At 43.0% G+C, this 21,177-nt stretch overlaps 1 protein-coding gene across 5 annotated transcripts in view; it reads right to left on the reverse strand.

Annotated features, from left to right (window-relative positions):
• Positions 1-20,964, reverse strand: part of cbarpb (CACN subunit beta associated regulatory protein b) — a 262,852-nt gene extending 241,888 nt beyond the window's left edge. For 2 of the 5 annotated variants that reach the window (XM_073068267.1, XM_073068259.1), the window contains exons 1-2: positions 20,852-20,964; positions 8,447-8,505 (exon numbers count right to left, since the gene is read on the reverse strand). In XM_073068267.1, coding sequence (XP_072924368.1) covers positions 8,447-8,505; positions 20,852-20,874 — 82 coding nt within the window. In that variant the 5' untranslated portion in view covers positions 20,875-20,964. The remainder of the gene's footprint in view (positions 1-8,446; positions 8,506-20,851) is intronic. The other 3 variants (XM_073068261.1, XM_073068263.1, XM_073068262.1) reach the window with 3 other exon arrangements.
• Between the last annotated feature and the right edge of the window lie 213 nt (positions 20,965-21,177).

Raw genomic sequence — 21,177 nt, forward strand, 5'->3', positions numbered from 1 at the left:
CCCAGTGAGCCTTCTCCATTGAAAGACCTCCCCACTTTGTTTCCCCCTTTTCTTTTCCCAAGAGGAATAACACTGTGGAACGTTCACAAGCGCTGACATTGAATGAATGAGAACCCAACAACAGATGATTATCTGTAAGGAAGTCAACAGCAAAAACGATTAGATACCGAATGCAGACTGAGTTCATTCAGACTTGAGGTCACAGAAACAAAGGCCAGTAATATCATGAAAGATCCCACTCACCCTGCTCACAAACTGTTTGTCCCACTACCATTAGGGAGGAGGCCATGTAGCATCCATGCCAGGACCACCAGACTCCATACCTCCACACCCCCCACCACCACTACTTTATTATCTCCTGTCAGTCACCTTATGTACAGACACTCCTGTGCCTAGTGTCACTCCATGGACGTTCAGTCATTGTACACAGCTATCTTATATATTTACATTTATTGTTTTTTTTATTATTGTGTTCTTTATCTTCTTGTGTTTTTTTTCTGTGCTGCATCAGATCCGGAGTAACAATTATTTTGTTCTCCTTTACAATTGTGTACTGGAAATGACATTGAACGATCTTGAATCAAACCACTACATTTAGAAATACCTGCTGACCTTGTTAAACCAGCCTTTACCTTTGGGTCACCAATAGTGATAACTGAAGACAGTTTTACATGATGATTTCTACTCTATGTAATGGGGTGTCTGAAATTCATAAACAAGAGATTTTGCAGATGCTGGAAATCAAGAGCAACACACACAAAATGCTGGAGAAACACAGCAGGTAGGAAGCATCTAGGAGGAGAATAGTCAGTAAATTGTATGTTATGTATGGCAAATACTATATTGTCGCCACCTCGTTTACTGCACGTATTCCAAGCATGTAAAGAATGGGAGTAGAAAACTTCTCAAGCCTAGCCCAGTATTCTGCAAAATCATAGTTAATCTTAACTCGACTAACTTTAATACTTATTTCACAGTTAAATTAGTTTCCAACTGTTCACATCTTTGCACAAGGAATCACTTAGTGTTCAGGGATTCTTTCATCATGCCAGTCACTTCCCCTCATTTTTCACTACTGTCAGCCATGCAAGCCCAGGGTAGAGACTCAGGGATATCATCGTGCACATATATAGAAGGATTGTTCATTGCTGTTTCCTTTTTTGTTTTAGTGTTCAGGGTGGTTATCCCTGAGCTGTACTCCTGAGCCTGGAGGACAAGTGGACCACTCTTAGTCTGGCCTCTACACTTTGACCTGTTCGGCATGGGTGACCCCACCAACAGCTGAAGCACAAGGCTCTGACTCCAGTCAACATAGCTCTCTGGGTCATTGAGGCATGCAAGCCTCCAAAACCCATGTCAAGGTTGTGGTCCTCTTGTAGGTAAGCGGGCATATGCTATTTTGAAAGTGACCAGGTTATTAACCTCAACCAGACTGCACTGATTATCAAAATGATACTACATTAGTTTTTTTTTAATTTGCTGGCTGTTAATTGTCTATGTTTCCTCATTAAGTAAGTTCATCGTTCACTTGATCCTGTTGATGACCAAATGACAGAGCAGACTCGATGGGCGGAATAGTCTAATTCTGCTCCTATGTCTCATAGTCTCATGGTTATTTAGCTTTAAATAGATTTATCCTTTCCTATTAACACCAGTGGGGAATTAGCCTTCTGCAGGGATCGCCCCCTTCTCGATTCCCTTATCCATTCATCCCTCCCTACTAATCTCTCTCCCAGCACTTATCCCTGCAAGCAGCTTCAGTGCTAGACCTGCCCATACCCCTCTTCCATCACCTCCATTCAGGGCCCCAAACAGTCCTTCCAGGTGAGGCAACACTTCACCTGCAAATCTACTGGGGTCGCCTATTGCATCCAGTGCTGCTGATGCAGCCTCCTCTTCATTGGTGAGACCCGTCACAAACTGGGGGATTGCTTTGTCGAGTAGTTTTGCACCATACACAAGTGGTTCTTCCTGGTGGCCAAACATTTTAATCCCCATTTCCATTTCAGGGTGCTGATTCGTGACCTCCTCTTGTTCAAAGATGAGGCCAGCCGTAAGGTGGAGGAGGTGCTCCCACTGTGGCCTCCTGTGTATCGGTGGGACCCGATGTAGATTGGGAGACCACTTCACCGAACACCTACACTCTGTCCGTGAGAGAAAGCGGGATTTCCCAGTGTCGAACCATTTTAATTCCACTTGCCATTCCAACATGCCAGTCCATAGTCTCCTCTACTGTTGCACTCAGTTTGGAGGAGCAACACCTAATATTCTGTCTGGGTAGCCTCTCCTTCACCATTCCCTAGTTGCCTCCCTCTCACCTTATCACCTTACCTGCCCATCATCTCCCTCTGATGCTCCTCCCCCCATTTCTTTCTTCCATGGCCTTCTGTCCTCTGCCAGATTCCCCCTTCTCCAGCCTGTATCTGTTTATCACCAATTGACCTCCCATCTCTTTACTTCACCCTCCCCCTCCCCCTCCCCACCTTCATCTTTTTTCTCCAGACCTGACGAAGGGTCTGAACCCACAATGTTGACTGTACTCTTTTCCAAAGATGTTGCCTGGCCTACTGAGTTCCTCCAGCATTTTGTGTGCATTGCTTGGATTTCCAGCATCTGCAGATTTTCTCATTTGTGATTGGACACCTAATATTCCATCTGGGTACCGTCCAACCTGAATGAATTTCTCCTCCCCCCCCCCCTTTCCTCTGTACCCTACTTTGACCTTTCACTGCTCACCTGCCTATTACTTCCCCCAGGTTTTCTCCTCCTATTGTCCTCATTCCTCTCCCATCAGGTTCTTTCTTCTCCAGCCCTATTCCTTCTTCTCCACCCACCTGGCTTTACCCATCACCTTCCAGCTAGCCTCTTTCCCCTCCCCCCACCATTTTAATCTGGCATCTTCCCCCTTCCTTTTCAGTCTTGGTGAAGGGTCTCGGCCCGAAACATTGACTTTATTATTTCTATTGATGCTGCCTGACTTGCTGAGTTCCTCCAGAATTTTTTGTGTTTCTTTTGACTTTAAAATGTTTTGCAGAAAAATATCCATTTTACATCTACCCTTTTCCATCCTGTTGTGCAATTAAATACATTCTAGTAGATAAATAAATGGGTTGACGGAAAATAATGAGAATACAAAAGATGAATTCAGTACAGAGTAGAGATGGGTTATGCCATTAAATGGGAATCAAGTAACTAATTTTTGATTGACAATACTTGTTGTTGCTTGGAACCAGCTTCCAGAACTTCACACAATTCAAATTTTTCGGTAGGTTGCATCAATCACTGTCCTGTATAATGCATACAATCTGGAACCTTCCCTTTGGGATCTAAAGCTTCTGCTGGTATAATTCCTATTTTCCTTTTGAAAAACTTACTCCAATTTTGTAAATAAATGTTTAAAGTCTTTAATCTAATAAGGTGTAGAACACCAAATGAATTTGCTGTCTGGATAGCCTTTTAAAAAAAGCAATTGATCAGCCTGGGGATTTCTGACCTCAATTCAGTCAATAAAGGACTGCTTCACCCTTAGGAATTTAAATGCACATCAATTCCCGGAAGCTATGCTCCCAATCTTCCAGAATTTCCTAAGTATGCAGACCCATAATTATTGCCAGGATGGATGGCTCTGCACTCACTACTGGTTTAGTTCAAAGCCTGCAGTAGGAAGCTAACTCCACAATCAAAGAGGCAAATAATGACATTCTCCTAATACAATTTTTTAATATATATGTGTAGATGGAGGAACTAAACAGTTCAGGCAGCATCTATGGAGAGGAAAAGCAGTTGATGTTTCAGGCTGAGACCCTTGATCATGATTTTTATATGTGTATCTGTTCTTCACCACACTTTGCTGCAGTGATAGAGCAGGAGAATAAGACCATTGTGATTAACATTAACCCTTTGTGCACTTTGTCTTGATAATTTGCTTCTCCACTTAATAATACAACCAAATACTTTATATTATTAACACTTTTTCTGTGAAAATTATGGTGAACAATCACTACAAGCAATGAAGAGGCGAGCGAAGCCAGGGCTGACTCGAGGGTTGAAGCGTGCCACTGAGTTGCAGAGTTGGAGTGGAGCAGTTTCTGTGCCCCTCCACCAAAATTGAGGGTGAGGTTTGATCGACCTAACCGCCAAGCCGATTTGGAAAGGTAACAGACACAGGCTGGAAGGTGGCAGCCGGGTGCAGGCCCTGAACGTATTGATGCCACACAGCCCAGGTCCTGGTGCGGGGACGACGACCCAGTGTTTGGACAATTTAAGCGTCGGGCCGGATGGATTAAAAAGGCTTGGTGTCAGGACCGGGGGCGCGGGTTGAGCCAGTTCTGCTCGCAGCTCTGCAAAGTTTACTCCGCTTTCCACAGAACTAAAACTGAGGTGTGAGCCAGCTCCAGCTCCAGCCTTCATGTCCGTGGTGTCACTTTAGTTCAGAATGCCATTGCTTGCTTTTATTGATTGTGTGATGTGTGCTTTTTGTTCTCGCTGTGCATTGGGTGTTTGTTGGTCTGTTCGTTTGTTCTGGGTTCTTTTGGGTTTCTTGGTTTGTGGCTGTCTCCAAGGAGATGAACCTCAAGGTTGTATAATTTATATATGCACTTTGACAATAAATGTACTTTGAACTTTGAATTCACTTCTTCATGACTTGTTCAAGGGTGCAATGTCCTGGGGTGATAAAGGTAAGGGATTGATATCTACTCAGAATATATGAACAATCCAACACCAGATGTTCAATCATCTGGTGAATTAATGAAGCAGAGAGAACAAGGTGGCCCTGAGCATGGCAATTACCTGTGGGGTAAATTAATAATAATAAGCATCTGTTAGTCGAGAGACCATGGATTTGTGCCTTGGAAAGTTTCCAGGGCGCAGGCCTGGGCAGGATTGTATGGGAGACCGGCAGTTGCCCAAGCTGCAAGTCTTCCCTCTCCACGCCACCGATGTTATCCAAGGGAAGGGCAAGGGCTGATACAGCTTGGCACCGGTGCCGTCGCAGAGCATGTGTGGTTAAGTGCCTTGCTCAAGGACGCAACACGCTGCCTCAGCTGAGGCTCGAACTATCGACCTTCAGATCACTAGACCATGTTCACTAGTAACAATATAGACGGAAGATTATAAGCTGGAGGCAGTAGCTCAGTGTCTTGCCCCTGCAGATGCTGCATGACCAGCTGAGCATTTTGAACATCTGCAGGTTTTTAAAACTTCACCCAGTCCTGATGAAGAGTCTCGCCCCAAAACATCGACTCTTTATTCTTCACCGGAGATGCTGCCCGACCTGCTGGATTTCCCCAGCATTTTGTGTGTGTTGCTCCGATTTCCTACAACTGCAGAATCTGTATTTTTAAAACTTCACAGAGTTTTGTTTATTTTGGACTATAGCCATGTTCTAACTTTGAAACCCATAACATAACTGCGAAAATATCAGGAGATGCTGGAAATCCAAAGCAACACACACAAAATGCTGGAGGGACTCAGCAGGCCAGGCAGCATCGATGGAAAAGAGTAAACAGTTGACGTTTCGGGCTGAGACTCGTCTTCAGGACTGGAAAGGAAGGGAAGAAGTCAGAGTAAGAAGTCGTGGGGGTGGGGAAAAGGGGAGGAAGTACAAGGTGGCAGGTGACAGGTGAAACCAGGAGAGGAGGGGTGTGAAGTAAAGAACTGGGAAGTTGATTAGTGAAAGAGATAAAGGGCTGGAGAAAGGGGAAATTGAATAGGAGAGGACAGAAGAGCATGAAAGGGAAGGGGGAGGAGCACCAGAGGGAGGTACCAGAACATAAATTTACACGATGTTATGATTTGCATGAATATACAATGATTACCTTTTGTTAAAAAAGTTTTAAAGCAGCTAATTCCCTGAGATTCAAACAACTCCCCATTAATGTGTGTTTAATCTCCGGGAGTTGGTTTTCCTTTGCTTGTTCTTGAAGCCAGCCTATTACTGTGAGTCATCTTCCTAAAAATATTGTACCACAAAGCGATCTACTTACCTACAGAGTAATACAGCAAACAGGAACTTTATAAATAGAGAACATATAAAGCAAGATGAATGTTTAAGAAAAATCTAGAGCTAAGAGTTAAATGGCAGAAAGAACAAGCAATCCTCCAAGAGGACCATACCCTTGTCGTAGGGTTTGGAGGGCTTGCATACCTCAATGACCCAGAGAGCCATGTTACTGGAATCAGGGCCTTTGGCTCTTGATAGGGTGACCCTTGCCAAACAAGTCAAAGGGTAGAGTCCAGACTAAGAGTGGTCCACTGGTCCTCCAGGTTTGGGGGTTCAGCTTAGAGGCCAACAACCTGACTGATCAATAAACAATTGTTATGGAAACAGTAAAGAAGAATCCTCTATACAGACAGGGATGGGGGACCTTCATTGCTGCCCTAAATGCCAGTGGTGTAATGGGCTGTAAGCAAGTCAGAACAAGCTGTATATCTAGCAGTCTACTCCCAGTGTCCCCTCCTCCTTCCCTTTCTCCTGTAGTCCACTCTCCTCTCCTATGATTCCTTCTTCTCCAGCCCACCCACCTGGCTTCACTCATCACCGTCCAGCTAGCCTCCTCCCCTCCCCCCAGGATTTTCTCCCCTTCCTTTCTGATCCTGAAGGGTCTCAGCCTGAAATATCGAGGGGAGAGGGACAGAGACAGAGACTGAGAGAGAACGTGTTGTAATATAGATGTAATAACGTAGCCAAGTCTATGCTTTCAAAATATACAAAATAACTCTTTCCCCCCCCCCCCCCCCACCCCTGGGAACACAGTGACCAAATAGTCGTTAACTAATAATATTACAGTTTACTGCTGACATTCAACTGAACCTCTGGCCTTTTACTACGAATAATGGTTCTAAATGGACTATTGCTTCGACAGAAGTCAGGTCCAAATTCTCATGAAAGATGTACTGCAATATACGCTGGGCATCAAGAACCTATTTTTAAATGATGATTTTAGATGAATTGAAAATCTTAGACCAACCTCCCCCCTTCAGAAAATTAACCTGTCTGTAATATAAAAGAGCAAGCTAAACATTTAGGAGCCACTTTATTAGGTACCTCCTGTATCTAATGAAGTGGCCACTAAGTGTATGTTCGTGGTCTTCTGCTGCTGTAGCCCATCCACTTCAAAGTTCGATGTGTTGTGCATTCAGAGATGCCCTTCTGTACACCGCTGTTGTAATGCATGTTTGTTTGAGTTACTGTCACCTTCCTGTTTGCTTGAACCAGTCTGGCAATTCTCCTCTGACCTCCCTCATTAACAAGGGCATCTTCACCCACAGAACTGCCGCTCACTGGACGTTTTTTTTTGTTTTTTCACACCACTCTCTGTACACCGTTGTGTGCGAAAACCCCAAGGGATCACCAGTTTCTGATATGCAGTCAAAGTCACGTAGATCACATTTCTTTCACCCCTTCTGATGTTGGGTATAAGCAAGAACTGAACCTCTTGACCATGTCTGCATGCTTTTGTGCATTGAGTTGCTGCCACATATTTGGCTGATTAGATATTTGCTTTAACAAGGAGGTGTACCTAGTAATGTGGCCACTGAGTGCATATCAAGCCAGGTGGTATCTATGGAAAGACACGTGGATTTAAAGCTTTAAAACCAGATTTTCTTTTTTTTTTTTAAAAATTTGTCACATGAAGAGCTATTGACCTGAACATCAACCGTTTCTCTTTCCACTGATGAGGAAGGGGTGACATGGTTCAGTTCTGCTGGCATCTGCAAGCTCTCCCTGTGGCTGTGTGGGTTTCCTCTGGGTGCTCTGGTTTTCTCCCACATTCCAAAGATGTATGGGTTAGTAGGTTAATTGGTCATATAGTTATAATTGGGCTTGTTGGGCTGGAAAGGCCTGTTACTTTGCTATATCTCTAAATAAAAAAAATAAAATCTCTAAATAAAAGATACCACCTATGCACTGAGCATCTATTGGATTTCCAATTTCCAACATCTGCAGTTTCTATTTTGATTGTCTGGTAACCTGACCTGATATTGCAACAATCCATTGGCCTCTTAGTAGTACAGCATTACATATACAGTGAATGAGATCAAAACTCCAGAACATTAATGCACAGATCATTTGGTAATGTATGCCTTTTTGTGGTCATTGAGTGTCAGTTATGTGCCAAATATTTACAGGACTACATTTATCTAAATATTAACAGTGCCTGCACGTCCAAGAGTAGTTAAACATATGGGGGGAAAAAGTGCTGAGGGACTCGTATTGCAAATAGTTTCTTTACAAGATAGCAGAGTCAAGAAGAAATGAAATAGCTTGTTTGAGTTGCCCCATAATTTAAGAGTCTGTTGACAGTTACTACCTAGGTTCAATCATAAAAACTGACACAAGAGGCTACAGATACTGCATACTGGAGCGAGAACCAAATTGGCGGAGGATGCCTGACCCGCTGAGTTCCTCTAGCAGTTTGTTTTATCGGTGTTAACAACTGACCGTTTTTTTTTTGAGGACGGTTGACAGCTATGGGACGATACCCCAGCACGAGTCTGTACCTTCGAAAAGAAGAAAAATTGTTTTGTTTTATTACCACAAGAACTGGAAGTAAACAATATTACATACAACGTTCCATATTAAAGCCATCTTATTTTGCATATAAAAATAATATTTTTAATTATACATTGCTCTTGTATGTTGGAATTTAGTCGGAATAGAGGGACATTCATTTAGAACAGAGATGAGAAGGAATTTCTTAGCAAGAGATGGACAAATCTGTGAAATTCACTGCCACAAGTGGCTGTGGAGGCCAAGTCATTGGGTATATTTAAAGTGGAGGCTGATAGGTTCTTGATTAGTTAGGGCCTCAAAGGTTATGGGGAGAAGGCAGCAGAATGGGGTTAGAGGGATAACAATTGGGTGGAGCAACCGCGATAGGACGAATGGTCTAATCCTGCATCTGAGTCTTATGGTCTTCATCAAAGAAGAGAAAAAAAAACAGGCAACAGTTCTCTCCTATTGCTTATTATTTTCCTTCTGTGAGGAAGTATTTATATCGATTCATTGGTTGCTTTTTAAGCACCGATCCCTTGCCAGATGAACTGCACTCTCCATTCTTGATGTTGTACACGTGTGTGTTTTCCATATTCATGAAAGCAAGGTGCCGGCTGTCTTCAGGTTACCTTGATTTCCTGTGTCAGATTATATTTGCAAGCTTCACGCAGGCATCCGCAGGCGTTCAGGACTAACATTTGCATACTAATCATTTGGGTATTTAATATTTAACAGACTTTGGCAAAGGTTAACTGGGTTCTCCTGGAGTTTCATCTGGATAATCTTGGAACATTTTGTCCCAGCACCTTGCCTTTAGCTTTAAAATTCATTTGTAAACCCTCCTGTCCTTTCTCATTCAAATCCATTTCTTCCACCAAACTTTTAGTAACCCCTTCTTTGGTGTCCTTTGATGTACCACAGTGCATCAGAACGTTGACATTAACGGTGTGATGGAAATGAAAACAGTCATTTTATTTGGCTGCTATTCCAGCCTTTAGTATTCCTTGTTGTCTGAATAGGTTCTGAAAACTACCGGTAATTACTGTTGTTGCAAATTTCCCTAGCATGACAGATATTGCTTTTTCTCCCTTGGAAGTATCAGGCAACTTCAAGGTCAGAGTTTAAGGAGTAAATGATTGGGTTTTATTTTTATATGCTTTCTTAAATATTACACTAAAATGTTGGCAGTTTGAACAAAGTAGGGAAATTGATTGTATAATTATTTACCTGTATGTTACTCTCATTATTTTTATTTATTTAAATGCTGCATTGAATAGGCCCTTCCTGTCATACCACCCAGCAACCCCCCCCCCCCACCCCTGATTTAAATCACAGTTCAATTACAATGACCAATTAACCTACCAACTTGTGAGTCTTTGGACTGTGGGAGGAAACTGGAGGAAATCCACACGGGAAGAACGTACAAACTCCTTACAGGCAGTGGCGAGAATTGAACCCAGGTCACTGGTACAGTAAAGCGCTGTGCTAACCTCTCTGTTACTGTGTTTCCCTAATTCTGTGAAAGATGAAATTTTTGAAACGGGTGACCCTTTATTCTGACACCACACTGCTTAGATCGGGATCACCCATCTCCATGTATCCACTCTCGAACCATCCTCAAAGAACTTGTCAAACTGAATCCCTTTACCAAAAAAAATCACTGATTACCAGCACTGCACTTCACAAGCTTCTACACTTTATACTATATGGGTTTTTTTTTACCTTTTTCTAACTTAATGTACTGTGTAATGACTTGCTCTGTATAAAGAGTATGTTGATTTGGACATGTGTTTGTCTTTGTTGGCATGCATTTTTTCTATTGTGTTTCTTAGTATTTACTGTGAATGCGTGTTCTATGGTGAAATATATGATAACAGATTCACTTTGAACTTCAAATTGTATTCCATAAATTCAACTTAATTCTGGCAGAAAATTTCCAAAGACTCATTACTGTCTGAAAGATGAAATCCTCATTTCCATCTGAAACGGGTGACACTTTATTGTGACACCACACCCCCTTCATTCCAGATCACTCTTGTCCATTCATCCACTCTCATACAATCGTCAAAGAACTTATCAAATATAATCCTCTTTTCAAAAAAAGTCCTGATGCAGGGCTTCAGCCTGAAACATTGACTCTTTATTCCTTTCCATAGATGCTGCCCGATTCCTTAGGATTATTATAACCGGTGGTGGAAATGGGGACTAGCTCCCACTACCTATTAAATCCTCCCAGTGCTGTGTGCCTCAAATAGCCTCCAACAACCTTCACATGTGGCTTAGCTACTAAGCCCGGCAGAACCATTTCTACTGGCAGGAAAAGGGGCAAAGGCGGGTTGCTGGCACCTTAAAACCATGCGCAGATGGGGCTCATCAGCCATGGTTGGCAGCTCATCTAGAAGGAAAAGTCTGTTCTCAAAGCTCCACTGCCTTGTGGCTATAACCATTCATGGGAAAGCTTCAGGAGGAAACCCCAAGGGAGAACTCTGGAGCTGGAGTCCCGTAGGCAGTCCTACATTGAATTCAACGCTGATTGGTAACTTCTGCAATGCCGCTGAGGACAAACTATGTTGGTCTCTGTCGTTCCTTTGGGTTTATCAGATGCATGGAGAGGGAGAGCCTGCTACGTGGGCAGTAGCTTGCTCTCCATATTGTGCTGCCCAGGCTTGTGTATCTACACAGTAGGACTCAACCTCCATGCTTGTCCCCAACAGATGGAGGCCTCAGATGCTTCCTGATCTGCTGAGTTCCTCCACCATTTTGTGTGTGTTACTCTGGATTTCCAGAATCTGCGGAGTCTCTTGTGTTTTCATATTGATTTTCCAAGTGTCCAGTTATTACTTCTTCATTAATAGAATCTAACGTTTTACAATGACCAATGTTAAGCTAACTGGCCTTTAGTTCCCCACTTTGACTGGTCTCAAGATGCATATCAGCCATATTTATTTAAACAAAAATAATCACAAAACAAATTAGAGTAGGAAAAGATATTCTGCTTGTCAGCTGCTCACTTTCTCCTTCACCTTACCAATTAGAATTCACAAAATCAGAAACAATTAGAGCTTCTGTCTTTCCTAGCCGTCAACAAGATAGATCAGATAATTAATCAGGTTTGAAATTCAGCAGATTTTAAAAACTATGCTAAAATTAATATAAAGGAAAAAGTTACTCTTAGTATATTTTCCAAGGACCGAATTCTGTAAACAGAAATAATTAGTATTGTTTTTTTCATATTTGTGGTATTTTATTTATTTGTGGTAACCATTTAGAGGATCACAGGGGTCTCCCTCCCCTCCAACCTCCACCATTTGTGACATTCGCCAGGAGTATTGTATATGAAAGGCCCAAAGCATTGCTGAGGATTCCAATTACTCATCCTATAATCTCTTTGACTCACTACAGCCAGTAAGAAGGTACAGAAGTATCAGGACTAGACTAGGTAACAACTTCTTCCCCCAGGCTGAGACTAATGATACCCTGCCACCACCAATGTCTAATCATTAGGACGGAGAGCTGTTTACTGTTTACCAGAGCTGTGGACTGCGCATGCTCTGAATTATATTTTATTTGAATTATATCTGAATTATATTTTGTATTATATATATTTGAATTATATTTTATTAAGACATAGGAGCAGAATTAGGCCATTTGGCCCATCGAGTGTGCGCCCCCATTCAATCATGGCTGATCCTTTTTCCCATTCCCAGCCCCGCTGCCCAGCCTTCTTCCTGTAAATTTTGTTACCATGTTCAATAAAGAACCAATCAAGCTCTGCCTTAAATACACCCAATGACCTGGCCTCCACAACTGCACGTGGTAATAAATTCCACAAATTTACCACCCTCTAGCTAAAGAAATTTCTCCATATCTGTTTAAAATGGACACTCCTCTATCCCGAGGCTGTGCCCTCTTGTCCTAGACTCCCCCACCATGGGAAACATCTTTTCCACATCTACTCTGTCTAACCTTTCAACATTCAAAAGCTTTCAATGAGGACCCCCCCCCCAGTCCTTCTAAATTCCAATGAGTACAGACCCAGGGCCATCAAAGGTTTGTCATGTGATAACCCTTTCATTCCCAGAATCATACTTGTGCACCTCCTCTGAACCCTCTCCAATGCAAAAACATTTTTTCCTAGATGAGGAGCCCAAAATTGTTCACAATACTCAAGGTGAGGCCTCACTAGTGCCTTATAAAGCCTCAACATCACATCCCTGCTCTTGTATTCTAGACCTCTTGAAATGAATGAATACTAGCATTGCATTTGCCTTCCTCTGACTCAACCTGCAAGTTAACCTTTAGAGTGCTCTGCACAAGGACTCCCAAGTTCCTCTGCATCTCATATTTTTGGATGTTCTCCCCAACTATTTCTGCTACCAAAGTGCATGACCATGCATTTTACAATATTGTATTTCATTTGCCACTTTCTTGCCCATTCTCCTAATCTTTCCAACTCCTTCTGCAGCCCACCTGTTTCCTGAATACTACCTGTCCCTCCAGCAATCTGCATATCACCTGCAAATGTAGCAACAAAGCCATCTATTCCATCATCTACTGTAAATCATTGATATACAACATTAAAAACTGTCCCAACACCAACCCCCACGGAACACAATTAGTCACTGGCAGCCAACTGGAAAAGGATCCTTTTATTCCCTCTCACTGCCTCCTACCAATCAGCCAAAGCTCTAACCATACCAGTAACTTTCCCTGATACCATGGGGTCTTAAATTGGTAAGCAGCCTCATGTGTTGCACCTTGTCAATGGCCTTCTGAAAATCCAAATCTACAACATCCACTGCGTCCCCTTCATCTATCCTACTTGTGATCAGCTCAAAGAATTCCAACAGGTTCATCAGGCAAGATTTTCCCGTAAGTAAACCTTGTTGACTTTATCCTATCTTGTCCTGTGTCACCAAGTACTCCATAATCTCAAAATTAACAGTTGACTCTAACACATCCCAACGACTGAGGTCAGGCTAACTGGTCTATAATTTGCTTCCTGCTGCCTTCCTCCTTTTACATATCAAAGAGTGGACTGACATTTGCAATTTTCCAGTCCTCTGGCAGAGGCCAATGATTTTTGAAAGGTCATTACCAATGCCTCCATGGGGACACCCCTTTTTTTCCTTATTACGGAGAGAGAGAACCTATGGCATATCAAATACTGGGAGAATAGTAGTCTTTGGAGTAACTGCAAGTCTGTGTCTTTACTGCTGCCTTGCTCACACTTGAGTGTTCAGTGGCGGGTGCCGATGCTTTTTTTTTGCCAGTGGGGGGAGGGGGGGGGCTTTGGGGTTCTCACATTTGACTGTCATTCATTCTTTGGGGGCACTGCTCTGTTTTTTTTTTGTGGATGGTTGCAAAGAAAAAGCATTTCAGGATGTATATTGTATACATTTCTCTGACATTAACTGTAGCTTTAAAACAATCTCTACTGCTACCTCTTTCAGAACCCTAGGGTGTAGTTCATCTGGCCTGAGTGAATTATGTACCCTCAAATCTTTCAGCTTTTTGAGCACCTTCTCCCTCGGAATAGTAACTGCACTCATTTCTCTTCCCTCATACCCTTCAACATCTGGCATACTGCTAGTGTCTTCCAGTGAACACTGCTGCAAAATACTCATTTAATTCATCTGCCATCTCCTTGTTCCCGTTATTATTTAACCGGCCGCATTTTCTAGCGGTCCTATATCCACTCTCATCTCTCTCTTTTATTTTTACATACCTGAAAAAGCTTTAACTATCCACTTTGATATTATTTTCTATCTTGCTTTCATATTTCATCTTTTCCCTCCTAATGATTCTTTTAGCTGTTCTCTGTACAGTTTTAAAAGCTTTTCAATCCTGTCTTCCCACTCATTTTTGCTTTGTTGTATGCCCGCTCTTTTGCTTTTACATTAGTTTTGACTTCCCTTGTCAGTCGGGTTGTACTATTTTGCTATTTGAGTGTTTCTTTGTTCTTGGAATTCGTTTATCCTACACCTTACTCATTTTCTCCAGAAACTCATGCCATCGCTGCTCTGTCATCCAATTAACATCTCCTTCCAATGTACTTCAGCCAGCTCCTCTCTCACACCACTGTAATTTCCCTTACTCCACTGAAATACTGCTATGTCAGACTTTACTTTCTCCCCATCAGATTTCAAGTTGAACTCAATCATATTGCAATCACTGCCTCCTAAGGGTTCTTTTACCTTAAGCTCCTTAATCATCTCCAGTTCATTACTAGCACCCAGTGTAGTATAGCTGATCCCCTAATAGGCTCCACAACAAGCTGCTCTAAAAATCCATCTCATAGGCAAACCCACTCTCCCGGGATCCATTTCCAACCTGATTTTCCCCCAATCAACCTGCGTGTTGAAATCTCCCATGACTATCATAGCATTGCCCTTTTGACACACCTTTTCTATTTTCTGTTGTAATCTGTAGTCCACATCCCTGCTGCTGTTGGGAGGCTTGGATATAACTGCCATCAGGGACCTTTGACTCTTGCAGTCTCTTAACACAGCCCACAAGGATTCAACATCTTCCAATCCTATGTCACATCTTTCTACTGACTTGCTCTTCTTTACCAGCAGAGCCACACCACTCCTCTGCCAGCCTTCTTATCCCTCTGATACAGTGTGTAACCTTGGACATTCAGCTGCCAACTACAACCATCCTTCAGCCATGGATCAATGACTTAACTAAATTATTTATGGTAATATTTTGGTTGATGTGCTGTGTGTGATATGTTGTGTGGGCACTGTGGGCCAGAGGGACGTTGTTTCATTTGCTGGTATCCATGTAGTTTGGTGACATTAAACTTGAAATAGACAATGCTGTCATTTGTCCTGTTGTCCTCGAACTTGCGATAAATTTAGGTGCGAGTCACAATAATGGAACATACGCACACAGGCCAGACCCAGCAAGTGGTTGCTTTCCTTCCGTAATAGAGAAAATGTTTTATTCAGCAAAGTTTACTAACATGGTAGTGATGCACCATCAATAACTCTGAGACGTGGGTTAAGGTAGGCTTTTATTGGCTGGAAGAAAGCACAAGCAGCAAGTGACCATCACACAACATCCTGGAGACTGAGGAAGGGTCTGTGGCTCCAATCGCCTTTATACCGGGGTCTGTGGGAGGAGCCGCAGGAGCAGTCAGCGGGGGGCGTGTCCAGACAGGTATATGTCGTTCACCACAGGTAGCATAGCGGTTAGCGCCACAGTATTGCAACGTTATTGATCGTGGATCGATTCCCGCGTTGACTGTAACGTTCTCTCCGTGATTGCGTGTTTCCCCCTCCGGACGCTCCCGTTACCTCCCACATTCCAAAGAGTACGGTTAGCTATAGTAGATGCTGCTCCTTTTGGAATTTGTGGCGCATCCGGTAGTATTTCTGCCACTTCCATGGCATTTTCTGTCTTTTTTTAAAAAAAAAACAAGGCTGAGTTGCTAGCTCGACGCTCAAGGAGTCGACCAGATACGAACATTCGCCTCTCAGTCCGGTGCTGATGACATTGCATGCTACGTTGGAGCCAGAAGCATGGCTTTGACACAAACACCGCACTTCAACGTATGTTTCGGCGTACGTGTGACGAATAAAGCTATCCAATTTTTCACTTAAATTGGATACTGAGGCACATTAACCACAAGGAAAGATGGTCAAACTTTGTAAACTTAAGATCTCGAGAGAAATCTCGGTGGGGAGTGTTATGCTCCGTTAACTCCGAAACATTAAAAGACCAATTGGAAGAAAAACCGGGAACCGGTAATGCGAACCGAACTTCGTTTGGACTTTAAGTACGTATGACGTGTCTGCCTGATGACGTACTTCGTACATATAACCACAGTGAATTATTTAAAAGATCAAGAAAGCTTAATCAAGCAATTCATTTATAGTTGTACTCAAATAGTACTAATTATATTAAATACACAACAGGGAACAATCCGGAGTTCGAACCAAAACATTTGAAAGTACGAGTGCTGATGCTGGGATGATGAGATTAAAGAACGTCGAGTCGAAAGGGCAGAACTGGAGGAGCATTAAGGTAGAGGGCACATAGCGGGTACAGTAATAGGGATAAAGTCATGGAGGTTCACTAATGAAAATAAACACAGGAAATGCTGCCAGATTGGGAACCATCAAGGCAATAATTTCCTTTCTTACCTTTATTTCATGCTGCGTTAAAAACAATCAGCATTAAATTTACGTTTTCCTCTCAATTCCCCTCGTTTATATAGACAACCATGCAGTCTACAAGACATAGACGAACAGAACTGTTTGAGTGGCGCCTCTATAATCTGAGGAATTAGACCATTGCACTAACTGAAAATGGTACAATCTAAATTCACTGGAAGCTTGACATTTCTACTGATTAACGTCACACAAGTCATGGGAAAGGCTCTAGTCTTTGTTTAAAACTTTAGTGGAGGCTTTGAAGGACAGATTCAACTCATCTATGACGTTTTATTCCCATTGTTAATTTGAAAGTTCCAGATCTCAATTAATAAAAGGGAGGGAGGGGAGTATAACAGTACACTTGAATGAAAATATTTTTCAAAAACATCCGCTGATATCTGGAAACACATTTTGTATCGCCATCACGCGGCCAGAACCCGCAATGACATAGTGCTGAGTTTAAGCGGTTTGTAAATTAACCAGGCATGAAAATATGGTTGATTCATAAGAGTAATCGGACAGGTTGGAGCGGAAGATTCTAAATAAGACAAAGAAACACGGTCCTCGTTTTAAAATGGAACGTTGTATCTGAACAGAATGAATCACCAGCGTTGTTCATCTTGATGACTCAAATGCAAATACTATTTTGGGGACTCAAGTCCTTGAACATTTTGCGGAACTATTTATCGCACGTTATTTTTCATGACGAAAACTGCAAAAATGCAGATTAGAACTCAGCTATATTGTGTATTGGGCGCTATACATATATACACACACTATACTGAAATTATTAACAAGAGAAAATCAGTAGATGCTGGAAATCCGAGCAACACACACAAAATGCTGGAGGATCACGGCAGGCCAGGCAGCATCTATGGGGAAAAAAAAACAGACGACTTTTCGGGCCGAAATCCTTCGACAGGAGAGTTAAAAAAAAAGCGAGAAGTAGATTTGAAAGGTGGGAGGAGGGGAGAGAGAACCACCAGGCGATAGGTGAAACTTGGAGGGGGAGGGATGAAGCAAAGAGCTGGGAAGTTGGTGAAAGAGACAGAAGGCCATTGAAGAAAGAAAAGGGGGGAGGAGCAGCAGAAGGAGGCGATGGGCGGGCAAGGAGGTAATGAGAGAGGGAAAGGGGGATGGGAAATGGAGGGGGGAGGAAGAGGCATTACTGTAAGTTTGAGAGGTCAATGTTCATGCCATCAAGTTGGAGGCTACCCAAACGGAATACAAGGTGTTGTTCCTGTAACCTAAGTATGGCCTTATCACGACAGTGGAGGGGGCCATGGATGGACGTACGGGAATGGGAAGTGGAATTAAAATGGGCGGCCACTGGGAGATCCCGGCTGTTCTGGCGGACGGAGGGCAGATGCTCGGCGAAGCGGTCTCCCGGAGGCCACATCGGGAGCACCGAACACAGCACATGGCCCCAACAGACTCACAGGTGAAGTGTCGCTTCACCTGGAAGGACTGTGTGGGACCCTGGACGGTAGTGAGGGAGGAGTTGTAGAGGCAGGTGTATCACGTGTTCCAGGAGGGAGATCAGTGGGGAGGGACCAGTGGACAAGGGAGTCACGGAGGGAGCGATCCCTGCGGAAAGCAGAAAGTGGGTGGGGGGGGGGGGGAAGATGCATTTGATGGTGGGATCCAGTTGGAGGTGGTGGAAGTTATTGAAATTATTGAATCTACTTTGGAAATAATGATTGATTTCGTTCTGAATTGGACAAGAACATGCCCTCTTCTCACTGTTACCATCAGGAAGGAGATACAGAAGCCTGAAGGCACACGCTCAACGATTTAGAAACAGCTTCTTCCCCTCTGCCATCCGATTTCCGAATGAACATTGAACCTCACTGCTTTTTTATGTTTTTAAACTATGCTTTAAAATAGAATTTTTACTATTTGATATACACATACATACTTACTGTAATTCACTTTTCCCCCTATATTATCATGCATTGCATTGTACTGCTGGTATAAAGTTAACAAATTTCGCGAAATATGCTGGTGATATCAAACCTGATTCTGAGGTCTGAAGCTTTATTATGATTGGAGATAGATGTTACTTCACCAAATGACGTTATGACCTGGCATTGGAGGCAAATTACAAATGGCCATCATTCGTGGCTATCAATGGTCAACCCTTCTAAATGGCAATGACCAATCTGATGTACCAACTTCTGCGGAGGCATTTTGTTTACACCACTCAGTCCTTTACGGGTAAATCCCTCTACACCATCGAGCACATCTGCACGGAGCGCTGTCGGACCATCCAGGCAATACTCTATTCTCACTGGAAGGTACAGGAGCTTCAGGAGCAGTTATTACCCCTAGAAGGGTCTCGGGCCCGAAACGTCGGCGGTTTACTCCTTTCCACCGATGCTGACTGACCTGCTGAGTTTCGCCGGCGTTTTGCGAATGAGGATGGCAACACACACAAGAAGCTGGAGGAACTCAGCAGGCCAGACAGCATCTATGGAAAAGAGTCAACAGTCGACGTTTCGGACCGAGACCCTTCATCTGTTCACCTGTCCCATCACTGAACTGTTCCCACAGCCTATGGACTCACTTTCAAGGACTCTTCCTAGCATGTTCTCGATATTAGTTTTTTCCCCATTTCTTTGAATTTACTGTGAATGCCCGCCAGTAAATGAATTTCAGAGCTATATACGGTGCACTTTGATGGTAAATTTACTTCAAAACTTTCAACTTTTTTTAAATTGCAGTGATATCAATTCAGCGTCTAAATGTGCCTCTTGCTATTTGCTGAGTTTATTTCAGTGTTGCTGCGAATTGTTTTGGCGAAATAGATTTTACTATTCAATCAACAGGAAAGAAATAGATTAATGCAAGTGAGAAAATTAATGTCTTTCAGACCACGGAGGTGAAAGGAATTTCGTCAGTTTCAGTCTATTTTCCATTGGGAACGAGTGGGAGGAATGTAATTGACTAGGTGGGTGACCCTCTGGACGATGTAGTGATGTAGGAAATGCAAATATTACACGGGCGAAACGCCTTTGGGAATGCGGTTGACGCATTTGGTTATATGGGGGAAGGGGGCGTGCAGAGAGAAATTCTCCGCTTTATTTAACCCTTGCAACCTTGCCTCCCGTTCTAACTGGGTTCAGATCATTAACACGAAAGAGCACATTCGGCCCATCAAGTATGCTCCGCCATTCTATCATGGCTGAATTATCTCAAGCCCATCCTCCTGCCTTCTCCCCTTAACCTTTGATGCCCTTACTAATCCAGAATTTATCACCCCCACCCCGCTTTAAATATACCCAACCACTTGGCCTCTACAGCCGCCTGTGGCAATGAATTCCACGGATTCACCTCCCTCCCGCAGTTAAAGCTTCCACAGACTGGCCAAGGGGAGAAAAAAATAACTCATTTTTTTGTTATTGACAGCCTTCAGCAAGACGACTCTCGTTGTCAGTATTATCCACCAAAATAACTGGGAACTAAAATTATGGTTATAAATACCAGCCCCTGGTGTTACAAAGTTAAACTAACATTAACTTTAAACCGCGTCACTGCATTTATAGTGGATCTGTACAGGAAAATCAATGCTTACTTTCACTTCTGAAGACATTCTGCTCGTAGAAAGAAGCAGAACTCTCAAAGGGGCTTTTACACACTCGGGCTGCTTTAAAATGATTGCACACGGACGTCACAGGGAATCCACTCTCTTACCATCTTAATAACCCATTCAGTAAAACGCGCAAGGCAGGTGACAGGCGATTATCATTCGCGGGGAGACGGAGAGAACGATAAACTTCTCAATGGCTGGAGCTTTGCAAAGAACTGCTCGTGTGTTTGTAAAAACGGGGTTTGTGACTTCGTATTACTTGAGATTTGACTGCAATTACACAAAATATACACCGTCGATTTGCAAACATGCACGCGCGCTTTTGTTTGAGAATTGTTTTTTTCGTCTTTCGATCGTATAGGAATAACCGTTATTTCAAGTAACACGTTAAAGGCTCGTGATTGTATTTCTATAATCAGTAAATCAACTTATATCCTTGTCTCCTGCGCACTGTCCACCGTCATTACACATCAATGGAACATCCACACAATAACCACGACATCACTATAATTCCTATATATTTTTTTAAATCTTGGTTTTCTATTTTTAAAGAAGATTGACTAAAGCTATCTGTATCGCCGCCAATCACCGACTTACCTAATTGCAATCGCGTCGTTCATACGGGATACTAACAGACACCCAATTGCAGCTCCTTAATTTTGATTTAAACCCGAGCAATTTATGAATGAAACTCGCCCGGTTACACCCACTCGGAGGGTAACGTGGTGTTTGGGTCGGTCATGTGACGCGATTCGACGGCTGCAGTGAGATCCAGGGCGGTGGGAGGAGCCGGGGATGATGGAAGGAGGAATGCTCGCTGAATTGAATCGATCTTACCCACCGACAGTCCGGGGCTGTCTGGAATCATACCGACAAAAGGATGCAAGGAAATCTAGGCTGTTTCTGTGGCACTGAGTGCGTGT

The sequence above is a fragment of the Hemitrygon akajei genome, chromosome 16 (genome assembly GCF_048418815.1).
Source record: "Hemitrygon akajei chromosome 16, sHemAka1.3, whole genome shotgun sequence".
Classification (NCBI taxonomy): Eukaryota; Metazoa; Chordata; class Chondrichthyes; order Myliobatiformes; family Dasyatidae; genus Hemitrygon; species Hemitrygon akajei.